General features: G+C 41.8%; 1 protein-coding gene across 2 annotated transcripts in view; it reads left to right on the top strand.

Moving 5' to 3' along the window:
* The window catches only part of LOC129456533 (antigen WC1.1-like), an 87,751-nt gene that overhangs the window by 37,970 nt on the left and 26,504 nt on the right, over positions 1-23,277 (top strand). Inside the window, exon 3 of one of the 2 annotated variants that reach the window (XR_008648813.1) lies at positions 11,981-12,023. Coding sequence is in view for 1 of the 2 variants with exons in the window: in XM_055224305.1 (XP_055080280.1) it covers positions 11,981-12,010 (30 nt within the window). In the remaining variant the exon portion in view is untranslated. Of the gene's footprint in view, positions 1-11,980; positions 12,024-23,277 lie in introns of those variants that run through there. The other variant, XM_055224305.1, reaches the window with a different exon arrangement.

Genomic DNA, 23,277 nt, shown 5'->3' with positions numbered 1-23,277 from the left:
GAACTCAATTAAAAGTAACGCGCCACATTTTATTGTCAGTAACGGTAACTGCGTTACGACGCTGGGAAAAGTAATTAGTTAGATTACTCTGTTACTGAAAAAGTAAAGCAGTTAGTAACACCGTTATAGTTTAACGCCGTTACTCCCAACACTTCTCACGAGTCCCCCCATGAGAAAGTAATCCCAAATGTAACCTCAAAACCCCAAAAGGAGAGGGTCAGAGCTGTGTATTTAAACCACAAAACCTCCCCAAAGCTTTTCACGAGCTCCTCAGAGCAACAAACGGCAAATGAACGAACACTGATGGACCACTGGAGCGGGACTTGGTTTGGAGCCTGAGTCTAGACCAGGTTGTACTCCTTCAGGTTGAGCTGCAGGATGGTGTCTTTGACCGCGGCGAACACAAAGCGGATGTTTTCGGTGTATGTGGCGCAGGTGAAGTGGGAGTAGATGATTTTGTCACTGTCTGGGTTTAGGTCCACAAACATCTTCAGGATAAACTCCTGCGCAGCCTGGGCGTCTGAGGGCCTGAAGAGGAACAACATTGAAGTGCACAAGTCAGGGTTTCATGGCTTTGGAACTGGCATTTATACATCATTTTATAGAGTTTTACATCAGTTAAATGGAAAAGGAAGCAGCTCTAAAAATGAATCTGTTGAATGAATCCAAGACATTAATACACAAAATCCCAAAATGTAGGCTCATTTTGTGAGTTTTAACTTGTATTTAAGAAACTGAAGATGTTGTCAATTATTAAAAACATAAATATGTACTGAGATAATGTCACTATAGTAGAACTTAACAGCCACATCACATCACAGTCTTTTCACATTTCACTGAACAACTCAAACAAACTCTCCTCGCTTTTCAACACAGAGCATAGACCCAGTTTATGAGTCGTTTCTGTGAGGCTACTGAGCGCGCTCAGTCCGTACCGTCGTACTCGGGGAAGTAGTCCACCAGGTGTGAGGACATGATCTTCTCCTCCAGCAGGTCCTTCTTGTTCAGGGACAGGATCACGGAGGAGTTCTGGAACCAGGGGACGTGATAAAGGTCCTGAATAGAGCTTTACTCTCCTCCACATACACACACAGACACACCCCGACACAGACACCCCCCCACACACACACATCCACCCCCCCCCCCCCCACACACACACACACACACCCCCACACAGACACACACACACACATACACACTGAGAGACACTATATAAACTGTAAACATGCACATTTCAGGACTCTCTTCTTTTCCGTAGAGTCCGTTGCTTCATTGTTCACTTTACCAGTGTGATATTCATTAAACCTTCTGAGGTTATGTTTCAGACTCTTGCTCGTCTTTGACACTTACACCTGAAACATACGTTCTTCCAAGTCCATGACAGAGGGAACAGTTCTGTTTTGGTCTCAGTGTTTATACTGAGCTCCATCTCTTTGCACCAGTGGGACTTTTGTAGTTATTCTGCAGTTTGATCAGATTTGAATTAAGAACTTCTACGACTCGTTATAGATCCAAACTAATTACTAAAGTGTTGCATCTTTGTCACAGTTTGTGTTTTTGAACATTATTGCACATTTACAGGAGGTTTTGGGGGATGATCCTCAGACAATCCTACACCACATGACCAGTCACACCCTCATCCAGGTTTGTACTGTGTGTTTTTCAATTCAGGATCAATCCACTTTAGTGTGTTTGTATGAGAGATATAGACTATGATACTGATGTTGGCACGACCTTTAATATTAGTATCAGCAGCAGCAGAAACAACTCTGACCACAAGAGCAGAAGTGAATGGTGAAAAAAGACTAAACAGGATGTAAATATTACCACACATTCAAAGACAATGAAATGTAGGCACGAAGACAAATGAGGAAACCACAAGTTTTACTGCCATTTTCAGTCCTGGTTCAGTCCTGGTTCACTCCTGGTTTAGTCCTGGTTTAGTCCTGGTTTAGTCCTGGTTTAGTCCTGGTTTAGTCCTGGTTTAGTCCTGGTTTAGTCCTGGTTTAGTCCTGGTTCAGTCCTGGTTCAGTCCTGGTTTAGTCCTGGTTCAGTCCTGATGATGGCCCTCGGAGCACTGGTCCTGGTCTGGTCTTTGTTCTTTTTAAGTAAGTAACACTGTTTTCTGTGAGATGCTGCTTCAGGTGCTGTTGTGTTATTTGTGAATATGAGTCTTTGATGGACGAGCGTGTGAACAACTCAAAATAAGTCACATCTTCTTTTAGATTTAAATGTTGAAATGGTCTTTACCCTTTGACCTCTGCTGTGGCTTTCCCTGACGCTGAGGAGCAGAGACTTCATCATGAAGCTCAGTGAGAGAAGGTCAAGGGTTTGCAGTTGTTCAGATGGAATGTACATGCTGATTTTCTTTGTTCAAAACTGTCCCAGAGGCTCCACTTTTTAAGGAGACTGAGGCTGTTTGAGCCCAAAATCCTGATCTGTTTTTCTAAAGCTGTTTTGGAGAGTCTTATACACACAGTGTGGCACAGCCTCAGGTCTTTGTCTAATGTAAAACCAAACTTAAAAACTGGTAAATAAAACCATGAAGGTGACTGACAGGAAAGAGTTTCCTTCTGTTCAGGACATTTGTCTAAACTCTGAGCTCAGATGAACTGTCAGAACCCCTCTCACCTGTTGTGTGGTGAATATGAAACTGTTCCTTCAGGTGTTTGGAGCACATCACTTTAAGAGTAACACAAATAAACTCTCATTTGTCACTTCTGTTTCCCTCTTGAACAAATGTGCCCAACAGAGGCTTAAGTCCCTTTAATCTCCAGTGAGCTTCAGGATCTGTGAGTTGAATGTGTCGACTGTGGTTTTATTCATGATATTTGTGAAATGAGGCTGGTGCAGTGACACTTTATGGCTGTGCAGACACAAAATGGACACGTATTTGTCTTCTTCTTTTTGATGAGCTCTGACTGTCCCCGACTGTGATGTGTGAGTGAAACTGTGTTTAAGCTGCGGCACAAGACAAATGTCCCCTTGAACATAAGAACGTTTATCTTCATCTAAAAGAAGGACTAAAGGAGGACTAAAACAGGACTAAAACAGGACTAATGCAGGACTAAAACAGGACTAAAGCAGGACTAAAGCAGGACTAAAACAGGACTAAAGCAGGACTAAAACAGGACTAAAACAAGGACTAAAGCAGGACTAAAACAAGACAAAAACAGGACTAAAACAGGACTAAAAAAGGACTAAAACAGGACTAAAACAGGACTAAAACAGGACTAAAACAGGACTAAAACAGAACAAAAAAAGGACAAAAACAGGACTAAAACAGGACTAAAGCAGGACAAAAACAGGACAAAAACAGGACTAAAACAGGACAAAAACAGGACTAAAACAGGACTAAAACAGGACTAAAACAGGACTAAAACAGGACAAAAACAGGACAAAAACAGGACTAAAGCAGGACTAAAACAAGACTAAAGCAGGACTAAAACAGGACAAAAACAGGACAAAAACAGGACTACAACAGGACTAAAACAGGACTAAAGGAGGACTAAAACAGGACTAAAACAGGACTAAAACAGGACTAAAGCAGGACTAAAACAGGACAAAAACAGGACTAAAACAGGACTAAAACAGGACTAAAACAGGACAAAAACAGGACTAAAACAGGACTAAAAAGGGACTAAAGCTGGACTAAAACAGGACTAAAGCAGAACTAAAACAGGACTAAAGCAGGACTAAAACAGGACTAAAACAGGACAAAAACAGGAAAAAAGAAGGACTAAAAGAAGGGCTAAAAGAGGACTAAAACAGGACTAAAAGAGGAATAAAACAAGACTTAAGCAGGACTAATGCAGGACAAATACAATACTTAAGAAGGACTAAAACAGGACTAAAGCAGGACTAAAACAGGACTTAAGCAGGGCTAAAACAGGACTAAAGCAGGACTAAAACAGGACTATAGCAGGACTAAAGCAGGACTAAAACAGGATTAAAGCAAGACTAAAGAAGGACTAAAACAGGACTAAAGCAGGACTAAAACAGGACTAAAGCAGGACTAAAACAGGACTAAAGCAGGACTAAAACAGGACTAAAGCAGGACTAAAACAGGACTAAAACAGGACTAAAACAGGACTAAAACAGGACTAAAGCAGGACTAAAACAGGACTAAAACAGGACTAAAACAGGACTAAAACAGGACTAAAACAGGACTAAAGCAGGACTAAAGCAGGACTAAAACAGGACTAAAGCAGGACTAAAACAGGACTAAAACAGGACTAAAGCAGGACTAAAACAGGACAAAAGCAGGACTAAAACAGGACTAAAGCAGGACTAAAACAGGACTAAAACAGGACTAAAGCAGGACTAAAAAAGGACTAAAGCAGGACTAAAACAGGACTAAAGCAGGACTAAAACAGGACTAAAGCAGGACTAAAACAGGACTAAAACAGGACTAAAGCAGGACTAAAACAGGACTAAAGCAGGACTAAAGCAGGACTAAAACAGGACTAAAGCAGGACTAAAACAGGACTAAAGCAGGACTAAAACAGGACTAAAACAGGACTAAAGCAGGACTAAAACAGGACTAAAAAAGGACTAGAGCAGGACTAAAACAGGACTAAAGCAGGACTAAAACAGGACTAAAACAGGACTAAAGCAGGACTAAAACAGGACTAAAAAAAGGACAAATGCAGGACTAAAACAGGACTAAAGCAGGACTAAAACAGGACTAAAACAGGACTAAAGCAGGACTAAAGCAGGACTAAAACAGTACTAAAACAGGTCTAAAGCAGGACTAAAACAGGACTAAAGCAGGACTAAAGCAGGACTAAAACAGGACTAAAGCAGGACTAAAGCAGGACTAAAACAGGACTAAAGTGGGACTAAAACAGGAATATAGCGTGACTAAAAAAGGACTAAAGCAGGACTAAAGCAGGACTAAAGCAGGACTAAAACAGGACTAAAGCAGGACTAAAGCAGGAGTAAAACAGGACTAAAACAGGACTAAAACAGGACTAAAAATGACTAAAGCAGGACTAAAGATGGACTAAGACAGAACTAAAAAAGGACTAAAGCAGGACTAAAACAGGACTAAAGCAGGACTAAAACAGGACTAAAACAGGACTAAAACAGGACTAAAGCAGGACTAAAACAGGACTAAAAAAGGACTAAAGCAGGACTAAAACAGGACTAAAGCAGGACTAAAACAGGACTAAAACAGGACTAAAGCAGGACTAAAACAGGACTAAAACAGGACTAAAAAAGGACAAAAGCAGGACTAAAACAGGACTAAAGCAGGACTAAAACAGGACTAAAACAGGACAAAAGCAGGACTAAAGCAAGACTAAAACAGGACTAAAACAGGACCAAAACAGGACTAAAAAAAGGACTAAAGCAGGACTAAAACAGGACTAAAACAGGACTAAAGCATGACTAAAACAGGACTAAAGCAGGACTAAAACAGGACTAAAACAGGACTAAAGCAGGACTAAAACAGGACTAAAGCAGGACTAAAGCAGGACTAAAACAGGACTAAAGCAGGACTAAAACAGGACTAAAGCAGGACTAAAACAGGACTAAAACAGGACTAAAGCAGGACTAAAACAGGACTAAAGCAGGACTAAAACAGGACTAAAACAGGACTAAAAAAGGACTAAAGCAGGACTAAAACAGGACTAAAGCAGGACTAAAAATGGACTAAAGCAGGACTAAAGCAGGACTAAAACAGGACTAAAACAGGACTAAAACAGGACTAAAGCAGGACTAAAACAGGACTAAAAAAGGACTAAAGCAGGACTAAAATAGGACTAAAACATGACTAAAGCAGGACTAAAACAGGACTAAAACAGAACTAAAACAGGACTAAAACAGGACTAAAGCAGGACTAAAGCAGGACTAAAACAGGACTAAAAATGGACTAAAGCAGGACTAAAGCAGGACTAAAACAGGACTAAAACAGGACTAAAACAGGACTAAAGCAGGACTAAAACAGGACTAAAAAAGGACTAAAGCAGGACTAAAATAGGACTAAAACAGAACTAAAACAGGACTAAAACAGGACTAAAGCAGGACTAAAGCAGGACTAAAGCAGGACTAAAACAGGACTAAAAATGGACTAAAGCAGGACTAAAGCAGGACTAAAACAGGACTAAAACAGGACTAAAACAGGACTAAAGCAGGACTAAAACAGGACTAAAACATGACTAAAGCAGGACTAAAACAGGACTAAAACAGAACTAAAACAGGACTAAAACAGGACTAAAGCAGGACTAAAGCAGGACTAAAAAAGGACTAAAACAGGACTAAAACAGAACTAAAAAAGGACTAAAGCAGGACTAAAACAGGACTAAAACAGGACTAAAACAGGACTAAAGATGGACTAAAACAGGACTAAAGCAGGACTAAAAAAAGGACTAAAGCAGGACTAAAGCGGGACTAAAAAAGGACTAAACCAGGACTAAAGCATGACTAAAACAGGACTAAAGCAGGACTAAAACAGGACTAAAACAGGACTAAAAAAGGACTAAAGCAGGCCTAAAACAGGACTAAAACAGGACTAAAGCAGGACTAAAGCAGGACTAAAAAAGGACTAAAGCAGGACTAAAGCAGGACTAAAAAAGGACTAAAACAGGACTAAAAAGGACTAAAGCAGGCCTAAAACAGGACTAAAACAGGACTAAAGATGGACTAAAGCAGGACTAAAGCAGGACTAAAACGGGAATAAACAAGGACTAAAACAGGACTAAAACAGAACTAAAACAGGACTAAAAAAGGACTAAAGCAGGACTAAAGCAGGACTAAAAAAGGACTAAAGCAGGACTAAAACAGGACTAAAACAGGACTAAAACAGAACTAAAACAGGACTAAAGGAGGACTAAAACAGGACTAAAGCAGGACTAAATCAGGACTAAAACAGGACTAAAGAAGGACTACAGTTTCCATCACACTGATGAAACCAGCCTGTTGCTTTAATGAGCCCAACCGCCGCCATTTTGTGTGAAACTCTGTGTCATGTGACCAACAACTGCCATTTTGTGACATGACTTTTGTGTGTGCAGGGCTCATGGCAGAAGACAACAGCTCAGGTAAAGACACGCACCAGGATAACCACTCTGCCACAGTAACACAGAGAGAACATGCACACTCCACTCAGATCAGGAGTCTAACCTACAACCTCCTGGTGAGAGGGAGGACACAGGATAACCACTCTGCCACAGTGTCTGTGGAATCCCTCAGTCGTCCAGGTGGGATCCAAAAACTCTATTGTGTCATGGGACAAACATTTTAGAGTGACATTTGGCGTCTCATCCCAGCGTCTTCTTCATTTTGGTCAGATTACTTCTTCAGTTATGTTTTATTCTGACTTTAAAAATGAGGAAATAGACAGGACTGTCCTCCTTCCATCTCCTGACAGTCTTTTCACTACAAACTGAATCAAAACAGATTATTCCTAAAATCTCAGAGCCCCTTTGGGCCAAAGTAGACCTGATGGAGGGCCAAGTTCGGCCCGGGGACCACACTTTGGACACCCCTGCTCTAAAAATTTTGTCCAATTGGCAAAATTGAATTTTTGTTTAGGGCTTCACTGCTCAGGTAAAGGGGCGGGGCTTCGCTGCTCAGGTAAAGGGGCGGGGCTCACTCTGTCTCTTGTCTGTTCAGAGCTCAGGCTGGTGGGAGGGGCCAGTCGCTGTGCTGGGACTGTGGAGGTGAGACACAGAGGAGAGTGGAGACGGGTGGGGCCCGATGCACTCTGGGTCCTGGAGCACACATCTGCTGTGTGCAGAGACCTGGACTGTGGCTCTGCTATTTATGGAGAAAAGAGAGAGGATTTTCCACAGAGTCCAGTGTGGGACGTCTCGTCTGTCTGTGTGAAGGAGAAGATAAAGAAGAAGAAGAAGTCTCCAGTGGGAGACTGTGTTGTTGGTTCATCCTCCTCTTCCTCTCCATGGGGTGTGGAGATGAAATGTTCAGGTAAAAGTCTGATCTCACATTTTTATGTTTCTCAGATGTTTTTTTTTCTATTGTTTCATTACACACAAAAATACACACATGTGCACAGACACACATATATATACACACATACACAAACACACATTTATACACATACACATTCAGATGCACACAAATACACTTACACAAAAACACTTACACAACACACAGAAAGACACACTCACACATACATACACACACAGACAACACACCTACAAATAAACAAACACACATATACAGACACACACACATATATACAAACACAAACACACCCCTACACACACACACAAATAAATAAACACACATATACAGACACACACACCCACAAACACACACACAAATAAATAAACAAACATATACAGACACACACACACACATATATACAAACACACACAAAAACACACACACAAATAAACAAACACACATATACAGACACACACATATATATACACACACACATACACACCCCTACACACACAGACAACACACACATACGAACACGTACACACACTGACACACAAACAAACAAAAAACACACATACACGGGCACAAACACAAAAAATACAGAGAGATTCAACGTGTTTAATAACAAGTGAACCAGGACTAAACCAGAACTAAACCAGGACTAAACCAGAACTAAACCAGGACTAAACCAGGACTAAACCAGGACTGAACCAGGACTAAACCAGAACTAAACCGGGACTAAACCAGAACTAAACCAGGACTAAACCAGGATTAAACCAGGACTAAACCAGGACTAAACCAGGACTAAACCAGGACTAAACCAGGACTGAACCAGGACTAAACCAGGACTAAACCAGGACTTAACCAGGACTAAACCAGAACTAAACCAGGACTAAACCAGGACTGAACCAGGACTAAACCAGGACTAAACCAGGACTGAACCAGGACTAAACCAGGACTAAACCAGAACTAAACCGGGACTAAACCAGAACTAAACCGGGACTAAACCAGAACTAAACCAGGACTAAACCAGGATTAAACCAGGTCTAAACCAGAACTAAACCGGGACTAAACCAGAACTAAACCAGGACTAAACCAGGATTAAACCAGGACTAAACCAGAACTAAACCAGGACTAAACCAGGACTAAACCAGGACTAAACAAGGACTCAACCAGGACTAAACCAGGACTAAAACCAAGACTAAAACCAGGACTAAAACAGGACTAAACCGGAACTAAATCAGGACTAAAGTAGGACTAAAACAGGACTCAACCAGGACTCAACCAGGACTGAACCAGGACTGATCCAGGACTAAACCAGGTCTGAACAAGAAGGATTGCGCCAGGTCAGAGTGATGATGTCACAGCCCTGTGTGCGTCCTATTGGCTCAGAGTGATGATGTCACACATGTGTGTCCACAGACTCGGTGCGTCTGGTCTCGGGGCCCAGTCTGTGCTCAGGATCAGTGCAGATCTGGGACCAGTCCTGGACCTGGGTCTGTGAAGGGGCCTTGGACCAGCAGGGGGCAGAGGTGCTGTGCAGGGAGCTGGGCTGTGGGGCTCCTTCTCTCCTCCAGGGGGCGCTCTCTCCTCTGAAGCAGAAGTTCCAGTGTGAGGGCCACGAGTCTGCTCTGATGGACTGTCCCCGCTCCGGCTCAGAGACCTGCTCCTCTGGAGCCGCTGTCAACCTCACCTGCTCAGGTAAAGGGGCAGGGCTTCACTGCTCAGGTAAAGGGGCGGGGCCTCACTGCTCATTTAAAGGGGCGGGGCTTCACTGCTCAGGTAAAGAGGCGGGGCTTCACTGCTCAGGTAAAGGGGCGGGGCCTCACTGCTCAGGTAAAGGGGCGGGGCTTCACTGCTCAGGCAAAGGGGCGGGGCTCACTCTGTCTCTTGTCTGTTCAGAGCCGCTCAGGCTGGTGGGAGGGGCCAGTCGCTGTGCTGGGACTGTGGAGGTGAGACACAGAGGAGAGTGGAGACGGGTGGTGTCCTATGGACCCTGGTCCCTGGAGGACATAGCTGCTTTGTGCAGAGACCTGGACTGTGGCTCTGCTGTTTTTGGAAAAATGAGAAAGGATATTCCACAGAGTCCAGTGTGGAGGGTCAATTCTGACTGTGTGAAGAAGAAGAAGACGTCTGCAGTGAAAGAATGTGTCGTTGGTTCATCCTCTTCCTCTTCCTCGGGTCTGGATTTTAATTGTTCAGGTAAAAGTCTAATCTCACATTTTTATGTTTCTCAGATGTTTTTTTTTCTAGTGTCTCTCATCACAAACACACACATACACACACACACACACACACACACACACACATACTCACATACATACACGTACACACCCAAACACACACACTGACATACACGAAAATACACACATAAACTCTACTCTATAAAACTCTATGTAACTCTATGGGAGACTTAATATTTTTAAATAAATGTCCAAACTTCTGCTCCACAAATGTTGATCCTTCTCATTATTAGTTTGAGTTTGGCTCCTCAAACTGTCACATTAATCTTATGGTTTAAAGTCGTTTCATCTGAGCACGATCACGTCTTTGAGCTTGAATAATGGCTCCACTTTATGAAGATATTGGGAAAAAATCATTTGACTTTTGTTTATTTAAACTGACAGAGAAGACGAGGAACTTAGGGCCAGTTTTATAAAAAATACTGAAATTTCACTGGACGTTTTCTCTCACTGTAGGTCCTCCCTCCTCTCCTCCTTCCTCTTCTCCCTCCGTGTGGATGATGTGGCTAGTGCGCCCTCTGCTGGTGTCCAGTCCGTACGCCGTGTGCACTGTGCTGCTGGTGCTGATCTACAGGGGGCAGCGTCGCACAGGTAACCCCACAGTCTGAGATGTTCTGACCTAAACTAAAGAATGAACCCACACCAGGTCCTCCAGGTCCTCCAAGCGCTGGGACAACAGCCTTTTTGGTGCAGTTTTTGGATCTCCACTGAGGGGAGGAGCCTGTGTTCTGCTCACACCATCTACATTTATCAGGGAATAGAAACACATTTGTCACCATGGGGATTCTTGCACGTTTTTTGGCAACTTTTCTCTGACACTTTTGAGGCACAAACAGTGAACAGCTCCCCCAGAGTGTGACGTATCCTCTACTATCAGCCAATAGCACATCTGGAAATATTCTCGTGCTGACTCAAGCCCCGCCCACCTGCTCTTCAGCTTTTGGTTCTGGTTGAGTGAAATATATTGTACTTATATATGTAATTCTCCTCCCTGGATGTTAAACTTTGTTAGACAGACACACTGGGCCCAGCGCCTCATCTTAAAGACACATGACACTACAACATATTTACATCTTTATTTTACATTTCACTCATCGTTACTGTTATGATGCTCTAACCTCCATTTTACACTAGAGCAGCCGTCAGAAACCAGCATCTATCTGTATGTGCAAGTGGACTAACCCGCGAGCCGCCGCGCGACAGACAGGAAGTGAGCATGAGCCTGTTTCAGCTCCACTGACTCTGGCTCTAATTCACTTTCTGTGTAAAAAGCACGACCCCTCTGTCTGTGACTGCTGCTGTCAGGCTCGTCATTCTGACCTTAAAATGTTTCACTCACAGCACAAAGGCTAACGCACAGGCTAACGCAGAGGCTAACACACAGGCTAATGCACAGGCTAATGCAGAGGCTAACACACAGGCCAACGCACAGGCTAACGCACAGGCTAACACAGAGGCTAACACACAGGCTAACACACAGAAGCTAACACACAGGCTAACACACAGGCTAATACATTTTGAATTTGTAAGTACAGAGCAGGGGGCGGGGATAGGGGGTAGGTGAAAACAGACTCTACTGAGCACTCAAGCCTCAGTTGCAGGACAAACTCAAACATGAATCGCTCTAAATAAAAGCTCAAATGTTTTCCCCCTGCTGGATAAAAGAGGTATTACACAGACACAGGTTTCAGGTCACTGGGGGGCAGTGTGGAGCAGAGAGGGGCTGTGGGAGGGCATTTGAACACAACCCCAGTTTGGGCTAATTGCTTGTCTTGACTCCGCCCATAGGAAGTGCACATGTTGTTTCCATGGAGACGGGCCAGCAGGAGGAGGAGTATGATGACATCGCCGCTGAGGTCACCACCGAGCACAGCTTCTGAGCCAATCACAGCTCTGCTTTCATCTTTAAATGAGTCTGACATTTCAGTTAAAACAAAAAAATATATATGTGAATAAAATATAGTGTTAAGATTCACTTTATTTGTAATGATTTAAATGTCCTGCATCTGCTTGTTTTCACATATTTTAATAAAATGTGACTTATGAGCTGCTCTTGAGTTCTGTCTATATCTAATTATAATCAGGAAGTGCATTGTTCACATGCTAACTCGCTTGCTCTCAAGTAGGGATGGAATGATGGTAAAATTTAGACTTTTAGACAATTATTGTGGACAAAATAATCGCAATTAACAATATTATCACGATACTTATTATCTTGTTAACCTTCCGATGGTCCAGGCCTTTTTTTTTTTTTTTTTAACTGAAATCATCACAGTGCTGACAGGAAAAACATTTCAAAATAAAAAAATGTGGACTTGAACTTCACTTATCTTTGAAGGCTCTGGTTCTGTCAAATATAAACATATTCACACAAAGTTGGTCTCATTCTTTCCGTACAGGCCCAGAGAATATAATTCAGTCAAGAAATTATGTCCACAAGATAAGTTAGATCCTCCATGTCCAATCTGCTGCAGGAAAGTATTCCAAATGTGAAATCTGCTCCATCACTTTTTTGCCTTTCTTTTGTTGATTTCATGCATAATAAACTTCTGACAGCACCAACTTTGTTACTCAGGGCTAAACAAACGTGTTAGCTTCTGATTAACACCAGTGTTGGCCAATAAGGTGGGGGTTGCAGGTTACTGGAGCCCCAGACAGTGAATCAGTGCTACAGATGACTGAAAGTTTACTTCTCTCCCCCTTGTAGAATCAACATTTACATTACACAAGTTTAGTGATGTTTTCCCCTTACAGCCAATGAGCAGTGGAACATGACGATGTATGACATGCCATGGTTTTCCGTAAATACGTGTGCGGAAAAGAAGCTGGATGGATGCAGAGATCTGCGTATTGAGTACATAATTTTACGCACTGGTGTTTTGCAGCAGTTTTGTGTTCTAAACATGACAAAACATGTTTGTACAAATTAAACTAAAGGCATGTCGGACCTGGAGCAGTTTGTGGCAAAGAGTGAAGATTCCACCGTGGACTCAGGAGTAGAGGACCTTATGTTTTGGACTGGATGCTGTTCCTGATCGGTCAGTGTGGTTTATTCTGCTGTTGACATAATTGTAGGTAAAATATATTGTGTGTAATCTTTAGCATGACTTCTGTGCATGTTTGTGTTTTTCCTTAGACACATGGGGGACGTTGACATGTCAGATGTGCTCATTGGCTGTTGCGGTTGTTGAAGCATCATCATCTTGTGTACATCAACCCGGGCAGTGACAAGACACACAGGGCAGAAGTGCAGGAAGTGACATGTCAAAACTCCAGTGAAATGTTTAAACCACAATATCCCCCTGTGCTTCCAGCAACAAAGAGACTGTTATAATGACACAGAGAAGACCAGACAAAATCATGTACATTGTGTTTTCTTTCTGTGTGTACCAGAGTGTTTAAATGCTCAGCAGACAAACTCACAGTGATTCTGAAACCTGTGGGTAAAACTATAAGGTGTTACCTTTACAAAGACCTCAAACTTCTGTATTTACTACTGAGGATTTAATAATGGTGATATTTTTAATTTGGAGAGGTCAGAACAAAGGGAATTTCACCAAAATGACGCGGAATTGTAAAGGGTTAAAAATGTGAACATAACTTTTTGTGCGAATATATTTGATAAGTTGTGAGAAGCTTCAACATTTGTGCATCAGATGTTTGGAGATTTCTTTCAAAAACACAAGTGAGTGAGGTGTCAGACCTGACTAAAGCAATGGGGCTAATGTGATCTGTGTTTAACAAACACTCAGAGGGGAAAAGCACTCTCACCGAGCAGACACTGAACTCCACTTTTTTTTCCTTTAAACAAAAATACAATGACACAAAACCTATCCAAATGTTTTATGGAGCTGTTACTTAAGTCACAGCACATGAACTTTGTGTCAATACAAATTTAAACAGTATGAGACTTTCTGGGCCAAATAGACCTGTAAATATACTACTACTTATTATGTAAATGTACTGCCTACTTTTGCTAGATTTTTAATTTTTGGTGTAGTTTATACTTTTACTTCCTGGTTCCATAACTGTTACCTAGCAACCACAATGTAAACAAGGATTAAACTAAACTGACGCTCTGTGCACAGCAGGACGCTAGCTAGCTCACTGTGTCTCAAAGCTAACAATAAAAACAAGACTACCCAGTTATTTTATATGTAGAATACTTTGTGTTGTTGTTTTAATATTTATTATGCCTCTGACTTGGGAAAAAAACCCTCATAAAGATAAAACTGGACAGGAAGTACTGACGCTAACAGTGAGGTAGAGGGCGTGGTTTCGCACAGAGCCTATTGTCTAAATGACACAATAGTTATGATTATACTAAAACAAATAAATTACGTAACCTCTATGCAGTGAAGGTTTAAGGTGTAAGAAAAATGTCTTTCTTGTACCTAAACTGTCTTTGTTTTTTGGATGGACTTTTCTGTGTTGATGACGTAACAACTCAGTGCTACTTCCTGTATTTTTGTACTTTTTTCTCAACTTTTCTTCCAAAACTGCCACATAACTGATGTAAAACGCTGATAAATATTTAGCACAGGTTTTATATACAAACTAAGTCAGATTCAGAAACACATGAAACCCTTTAAACTATAGGGATTCTTGTGATGTTAATCCGACTCTACTGGACAGTCCCTGAATGAAAACGTTCTCTGTTTTGTCTCATTCAGAATGAAGCGGATTGTAGTGGACTTTTTGAAGAGCTGGACAGATGGGGACAGCAGTGTGACCTTCAGATCAGAGGATAAACAATCACAAAATAACTCCATGATGAACGCAGTGTCATTATTCGTAGGTTATATAATTGACAATGATGTAGTATAAGGCCTTATTTTTAGATATATTTATATTTACAAAGGCACACTGTGTAACTTTACAGGTGGAGGGTCTGCCACCCAGTTGTCTCCATGGAGATGTTAATTCATTTCCAGGAAAGTAGGCTTGACCAAAAAGAGGGAGTATTCTGCAAAAATATTTTTTTGTATCTTTCTTATATCTAAGTTATAATGGTGTTGATGGAAATTAGCATTTTGCTAAATCTGGTGCAGCCATCTTTTTAATGCATCTGCACACTGTCCTTCAAATAAATAAATAAAAAAATAAAAATAAATAAATAAATTAAAAAAAATAAAAATAAAAAAGTGTTTCCTCATCAAAAACACGTCTGAAGAGGTTTTATGTGTCATCCATGCATGTTTGAGTAATCTAGAGATCTCTCCAGGGCCCTATTTAAACCCTCCTTACATTTAGCTGTAAGATCCTGTCCAAAGCTCTGCCCACGAGCCGACATCACCCATGTACGAGGCTCCGCCCACAAGCCTACATCACCCATGTACGAGGCTCCGCCCACAAGCCTACATCACCCATGTACGAGGCTCCGCCCACAAGCCTACATCACCCATGCTCCACACAACAATCCTCCGTAAATACACAAAAACATGACACAAACTGTACACTATGACAAACCTGATGTGATGTGCAGTAGTTTCATTCGTGGGATGCAGCTGATTGTGTTGTGATCGTGCTCTGAAGGGGGAGCGACTTAGCAAACATGTTAATCCGTTGTTTTGGGTGAGGACTGATCTAAATATGTCCTGTGTTAGAGTTAATAGTTGTTCAGTAACAGCAGCTCCTTCACACAATGATGTCACCAACAGGATGAATGGAGGAGGATCCTGTTGGTGACGCCATTCTGACATTTAACTCAGTTCTAACACGACTTCAGACTGAACACAACAGAACAGCAGGTTTCAGAACATTCTAAAGGACAAGGGCTTCACAGAGATGGACATGAGCACAGGGGCAAACAACTATTCAAAACTATATACTGTGTCTTTTCAGTGGTCAAAAGTCCTCAAAATGGCGCCTGTATGAATAAAGTGAAACAATGAATGTCCCATTGAGAGGGGCACATGTAAAATGGACATGGACACATATATTGGACTCATGGACTTTGTCTCTAACTGATCAGGTACAACATTTGTGTATTTGTCTTTTGAATAATCCTTTTAAGACAGAACATGTGAAAGAAACAGCAGCTCTAGTACTGATGGTTTTCACACTTTAGAATGTGAAGATCTTATACTCTTAGATTTAAGCTCAAATGTTCAGATATTATTTAATGAAGATATGATTTGTTATTTCAGAACAGTAGGACAGTGTGAAAACACATGATAATGACTCTGTGACAGCCACACCCTCTGCAGCTACAGGCCTTTACCTGTGAACACTGTGACCTTTGACCTCACAAAACACACATTTTTACTACACTATTATTTCAAACACACATTTTGTCTCCTCCTGAGTTAATCTTCAGTTTTTTACACTTTATTTTTGCATTAACATTTTCATTTGTTCACATTTTTAGGAACTTTTTTGTAAAATAAATATTGTTTTATATTTTTAGTCACCTCTTCACTCTCCCGTTTTGTTCTACACCCGGATCGACATCTTTAAGTGACCTGCCATCGCCCTAAAGCTCTGCATTTGACCCAATATGAAACTGTCCTCTGCATTTGACCCAATATGAAACAGTGTCCTCTGCATTTGACCCAGTGTGAAAGTGTCCTCTGCATTTGACCAATATGAAAAAGTGTCCTCTGCATTTGACCCAATGTGAAAGTGTCCTCTGCATTTGACCCAATATAAAACAGTGTCCCCTGCATTTGACCCAAAGTCAATGTGTCCTCTGCATTTGACCCAACAGTAAACAGTGTACTCTGCATTTGACCCAACAGTAAACAGTGTCCTCTGCATTTGACCCAATATGAAACAGTGTCCTCTGCATTTGACCCAGTGTGAAAGTGTCCTCTGCATTTGACCAATATGAAAAAGTGTCCTCTGCATTTGACCCAATGTGAAAGTGTCCTCTGCATTTGACCCAATGTGAAAGTGTCCTCTGCATTTGACCCAATATAAAACAGTGTCCCCTGCATTTGACCCAAAGTCAATGTGTCCTCTGCATTTGACCCAACAGTAAACAGTGTACTCTGCATTTGACCCAACAGTAAACAGTGTCCTCTGCATTTGACCCAATGTGAAACAGTGTCCTCTGCATTTGACCCAACAGTGAACAGTGTCATCTGCATTTGACTCAATAAAAGGGTGTCCTCCACATTTGACCCAATAGAGAACTGTGTCCTCTACATTTGACCCAACAGTGAACAGTGTCCTCTGCAACTGACCCAATGTGAAACAGTGTCCTCTGCATTTGACCGAATACAAAACAGTGTCCTCTGCATTTGACCCAACAGTGAACAGAGCCCTCTGCATTTGACCAAATATGAAACAGTGTCCTCTGCAGTTGACCCAATACAAAACAGTGTCCTCCACATTTGACCCAATAGGGAACAGTGACCTGTGCATTTGACGCAATATGAAACAATTCCCTTTGCATTTGACCCATTATTGAATTGTGTCCTCTGCATTTCACCCAACCTTAATTGCTCCTTATCCTCCTCCTCCACTCTTCTCGTTCATCTCCTCCTTCTTTTCCTCCTCTTCTCTCATCCTTCACTTTCCTCGTCTTCCTCCCTTCTCTCCTCCTTCATCTCCTCCCCTTCCTGCTCCTCCTCTCTTCTCTCCTCCTTCATCTCCTCCTCTTCCTGCTCCTCTTCTCTTTTCTTCTCTGAAATATGGAGTGATGTAGAAATGAAAAAAATGATAAAAATAAAAGTGTGATATTTAAATGGTCCAAGTTTCCGCCCTTTGCTTTGTGTGAATATAGAGTCGAGTTATTTCTCTTTTGTTCTTAACGACATCACTCCATGTTACAGTTTTCTGGACACAAACTTAATTCACTTCATTTAAGCCAAATTGAGGTCGTCTTATTAAACTCTCCAGTTAAATCTGGACAAGGGTTCCCTTTTAAAATGGAGCATGATGTTTTTTTATATCTTGGGGTTCATGTCACGCACAAACCAGAAGACTTGTTCAAAACAAACTTCTGTCCTCTATTGTTGAGAATTAGTGAAGATTTTGAGCGCTGGTCTTTACTTGTCCTTAGTCGCACGTATTAAATGTGTCAAAATGAATGTCTTGCTTCGCTTCCTGTTCTTATTCCAGAGCATTCCCCTTTTATGCCCGTTCTTCTCTCAGGCAGATTCACTTGTGGCTGAATTTCTTTGGGATAAGACTCTTTAGGCCGTACCTACAGTGGCCTAAACCATCAGGAGGGAGGCCTTACCACATTTCAGGTGTTATTATTGATCCTCCAAGGTAAGACTTTTAAATATTGTCTTCAGTCCAAAACACTTCCCTCTTTGGATTGATTAGTGACGGAGCAGAACTCTGTAAAACCAGTGTCCTTTGCAGCTTTGTTATATTCACCCGTACAATCCCCCTTTAAATATTTTTTTTTCAGCAAATATCTGTAAAATTCTTTCTCCCAAAGCAACATCTTTTCAAATACCTGTAAGTTCACAGTTTTGTTAAGAGCAGCTTCCCTTCATTTCAAACTTACCTGAAGATTCTTCTCTTGATTCTTTGCTTTCATCCACTTGTTCCTTGAAAGGGTCTATTTGGTTCTGCTATAATCAGAGATCATTTATTCGCTCAGATTCTCTTGCCTCGATAAAAGTTCTTTGGGAGGGAGATCTTGACTCTGATGAGCTGTGGTCACAGATTTGAACAAATGAACAAGAGTCTTCCACATGAGCTTGACAGAACACTCTCTCTGTGAGGTCCCCCACAGAAGAACAGCCTTTGGACAGAACACTCTCTCTGTGAGGTCCCCCACAGAAGAACAGCCTTTGGACAGAACACTCTCTCTGTGAGGTCCCCCACAGAAGAACCACCTTTGGACAGAACACTCTCTCTGTGAGGTCCACTAACATCTGAAACAGTCGTCCTCTACATATAAAGGAGAGCCCTACACTGATCAGCTTTAAAACACAACTGAAACTATGGCTGAAAACAAACCAGTCATGTGACCACTAGACTTTTGTTTGTGCTGCTTGTGTTGCATGTTGTATTTTTTATGTATTTACCTGCCTATGTACCATGGATGAAAACCAGCTTTGTAGCTAAAATTTGGCATATTTACATCTATTTTATACTGATGTTCATTAATGTGCAATGTCCCTGTCAAATAAATAAATAAAACAATATATGGAAGATCTGGGCCTTGGCGATGGCGGCTACAAAAGTCCACATCAAAAGAGAGCTCCTTCTGCCCCGTCACAAACTCATGTAGAGACTTTTTATCATCAGTGATTCAATTTGATCTAATATTTACAACACACCCCATCCTCATTAGTGATCACGCCCCAGTAACATTTACATGGAACCAGATTCTTCCACAGCGAAAGAATAAAACATCCACCAGAGGGCGCTTTAATACTTCCCTTCTCAATGATCCAACACGTCACCTGTAGAAATGAATAACATATTTAAAGTCTTTTATATTAAATGATACGCTTCAGAAACACCCCGGAACAATCAAATATAAATCCATTCCTGAACAACACTGAACTTCCAAAAATCACAGAGGAACAACAGGAAAATCTGGAATCATCAATAACAGATTCAGAGCTTCAATCTGCCCTGAAATCAACAGCAAACAATGAAGCACCTGGACCAGACCCTGCTGAGTTCTACAAACACTTCTGGACCATTCTCCACTTTTTCAAAGACTCATACTTAAAATAAAAGAAAAATCAAAATGACCAAACCACATGAACACTGCACTAATTTCCCTCCTTAAACCAAGACCCAACTTTACCATCCAGTTATCTCCTGTTTCTCTTATTAATGTGGACTTAAAAATAGTTTCTGAAGCAGTGTTTTTGTCCAATCAGAAGGAGGAGGAGACACAGTGGTGTAGACCGTAGTAATTAGTACATGTGGTCTTTTATCAACCTTTGTTCAACTTGGAGAAGTCGACCGGAGCCACACCAAACAAACTAAACCATGAACTCATATAAAACCATAACAAGTTTGAGTCTTGTCGTGTTTTCAGCCACAAATAAAAGACAAAAGTTCAAACACAAACTGTGTGCTGTAAGAATCCCTCTAGTTTAACCTGAGACAGGTCAGAATTCTCAGGTGGAGTTCTCTGTGTGACTGACTGCAGATGTGTGGACCTGGTTTATGGTTCATGTCTCTGTCGTTACTAAATGGCTGATTTGTAATGAGTCTCAAAAGAACTGTGCTGCCCCCTTCTGGAGCACAAATGTTCTGCAGTGGTAAAAATGAGGTTGTGGTGATTTTAATGTGATAATTCATAATGTGTTTGCAGTGTCACTTTGCACCTCTAGATGGCAGCGTGCTCTTCCTCTTCATCCCTTTGGAACAGACAAAAGATTGTTCCTCTTGGTCTTCTTCATTTTGTTGGTAAACTGGTGAACTTTGAATGGCTAGGACTAAACCAGGTCTAAACTAGGCCTAAACCAAGACTAAAGCAGGACTAAACCAGCACTACACCAGAACTAAACCAGGACTGAACCAGGACTAAACCAGGACTAAACCAGGACTAAAGCAGGACTAAACCAGGACTAAAACAGGACTAAAGCAGGACTAAAGCAGGACTAAACCAGGACTAAACCAGGACTAAACCAGGACTCTGGCGTGTCCATTTGCAGACACAGTTGTAGACCCAGAGCCCACTCAAGACTAAGGGACAGAGGGGGGCTCATCCAGGACAGGGATCATCCCGGTGAGGGAAGGGGAGGATCTGGTCAGTCATCACCGGGTGGTCAGCGGGAGGGCATCTGAAACAGTTGACAGGGTACAACTTGTGAACAGCAATGAACAGATTCCAGGTGAAGTGCAGTAGAATGTTCTATGTCACGTTCCAACCTTGTTAAGAACTTCTTATGTCATTTTATCTTCAGATGGTGTTAATAAGTCATTATCTAATCTGTGGAGTGTGCTCTTTGTGACCCAGGTCTTTATAAATCAGATCTAATTCAAAGACTTCTGTTTACTGTTTGTTTGATGGAACGTCATTTTATGTTTTTGTAATTTCTTCTCAAAGGGAACATTTCATTGTACAGTTGTATTTCATAAATTTTTAGCTCTTTTGGCATTTGGAAGTGTCTTTATGACAAAATGACATGAGATGAACCATGTGAGCAGTGGGCGGGGCTAAACAGTATGATGTCATTCTGTAGGACTCTGGACCGAGCATGGATCGTAGGCCATGTCTCAATTCGCCAAATGCACCGATTGAAGGGACCCTTCGAAGTACTCCTCAAAGTATAGTTTGAAGGTTCCAGACGAGAATGTGTCCTCCTCAGTGTAGCCTCCATCTTGCTGAAATGGGACAGGCCCACACCACGGACCGCACACCGCTGTCTTTGAGTGTACGATACGTAGCTTACGTTACGCCTACTAACTGTGACGGCTGGTGACTAATTAGATATACGCCGTTGATGTATGACCAAAGGTGTAAAATGGACACTAAATTAATGATATTTTTATTTTTCATTTTTCATAATTTAATAGAAGAGTCAAGGTGTCATCATCGTCATCGCAGGCATTCAGTTCTTTTTAGATTGAATGAAGTAATTCATGTATTCTGTGGAATATCAATAAATAAATCTAAGCTTCCAGGTGATTGTTTTCCCAAGTGTAGCTACTTCATAACTTTAATTAAATAAACCTTGTTAAAATGTTATAACAGAGACAGAGGTAAAAATATCATTTTTACATTCATAGTTTATAAACCAGAGTGTATAAACAAACACTTATTAGTTGTACAAAGTGGGATATTGTGTGGTTTAATGGTCCGGTATTTGGACCAGGTTAAATTTGATCCATGGCTAAATCACTAACATCTGTAGAGGGCGCTGTTTACATTCTATACTATTCCAGTTAACTTCATCTTATTATTGTTATTACTGCAATAATAACTTCTAATGATAATAATGTATTATTGTTCTTCTTATTGTCTGGGAATAACTGCACATGCCTTTATTCAATGTAACTGTTTGTTTACCCAAACCAGCCCTGAAGAATGTACTGAAAAGTTAACCTGAGTGTGCCAGAGCTGGAAAGGTTCTTTAATCATGAAGACACATGGTCTGACTTTCAGCTGAGCAGGGAATCCTTGGCAGTGCTAATGTGCCTTCTGGAGCTGGACCGACGGCACGGATGGGGTGCTGAGCTTGAGGTCCTGGTCTTCCTCTTCTGGCTGGCAAGTGGAACATCATACCACGTGGTCTCCCGAGTGTTTGAGATACCACGCTCCACTGTCCACCGCATCGTCCACAGGGTCACTGGGGAGGTGGTGGCGTCACAAAGTCATCCACCTCCCTACTAATGATGACTTTGAGGCAGTGACCCTTGGGTTTGCACGGCTGGCGAGGCACAGGGCCTTTAGGAGAGCAGCCGGGGCAATAGTTGGCTGCCATGTAAGAATCAGGCCACACAGCGGCCCTGATGATCAGAGCTACAGAAACAGGAAACTGGGCCGCTTCATAGACACCTACGTGGGGAGGCCTGGTTCTGTTCATGATGCCAGAGTGCTTTGATACAGTCTTCTGTACCAGAGAGGACTGTATCCTCCTCCAGGGCACTTCATCCTCGCAGATGGAGGGTACCCCTGTCTCCAACGTCCACTCCCCCTCATCATTCCCTACAAGTGGCCAGTGCAAGGTGTGGGAGCCCAGCGCTTCAATTTTGATCATTCCAAGGCACGTTCAATTATTGAGCGTGCCTTTGGAATGATGAAAACAAGATTCAGGGCCATCTTTTTTCATGCACTGGAGGTCCATCACACCTTTGCACCACATGTAAGTGAAATGTTAAATATCATGAAATATGTGATTGTGTAAATCATATTTTGTTGTCATAGCTCATCACTGCCTGTGCCGTCCTCCATAACATCTGCCTTGGGGCAGGAGACACTGTGGCCCTGGAGGACGAGCCACAGGAGAATGTAGTGGAGGACGAGGGGAACAATGAAGTGGAGGCCGTCGCTGGAGCACAGTGGCGGGACAAGCTGTCTGCTAAGGTTTCTGCCCTGGAGGAGGTTCCCATGGATCATGATTATATCTAGGTATTTACATAATAGCAACAGTTTCCAATTGTTATTGAAAGTGTTTCATTGTGATTACTTGTAAACACTGTAACTGTAAATAGATGTGATGTAACATGAGCAGTACTATCAATATTCTTT

This window comes from Periophthalmus magnuspinnatus, chromosome 9 (assembly GCF_009829125.3).
Source record: "Periophthalmus magnuspinnatus isolate fPerMag1 chromosome 9, fPerMag1.2.pri, whole genome shotgun sequence".
Taxonomy (NCBI): Eukaryota; Metazoa; Chordata; class Actinopteri; order Gobiiformes; family Gobiidae; genus Periophthalmus; species Periophthalmus magnuspinnatus.
The sequence above is the reverse complement of the archived record's forward strand: the minus strand, read 5'-3'. Positions and strand labels throughout refer to the sequence as shown.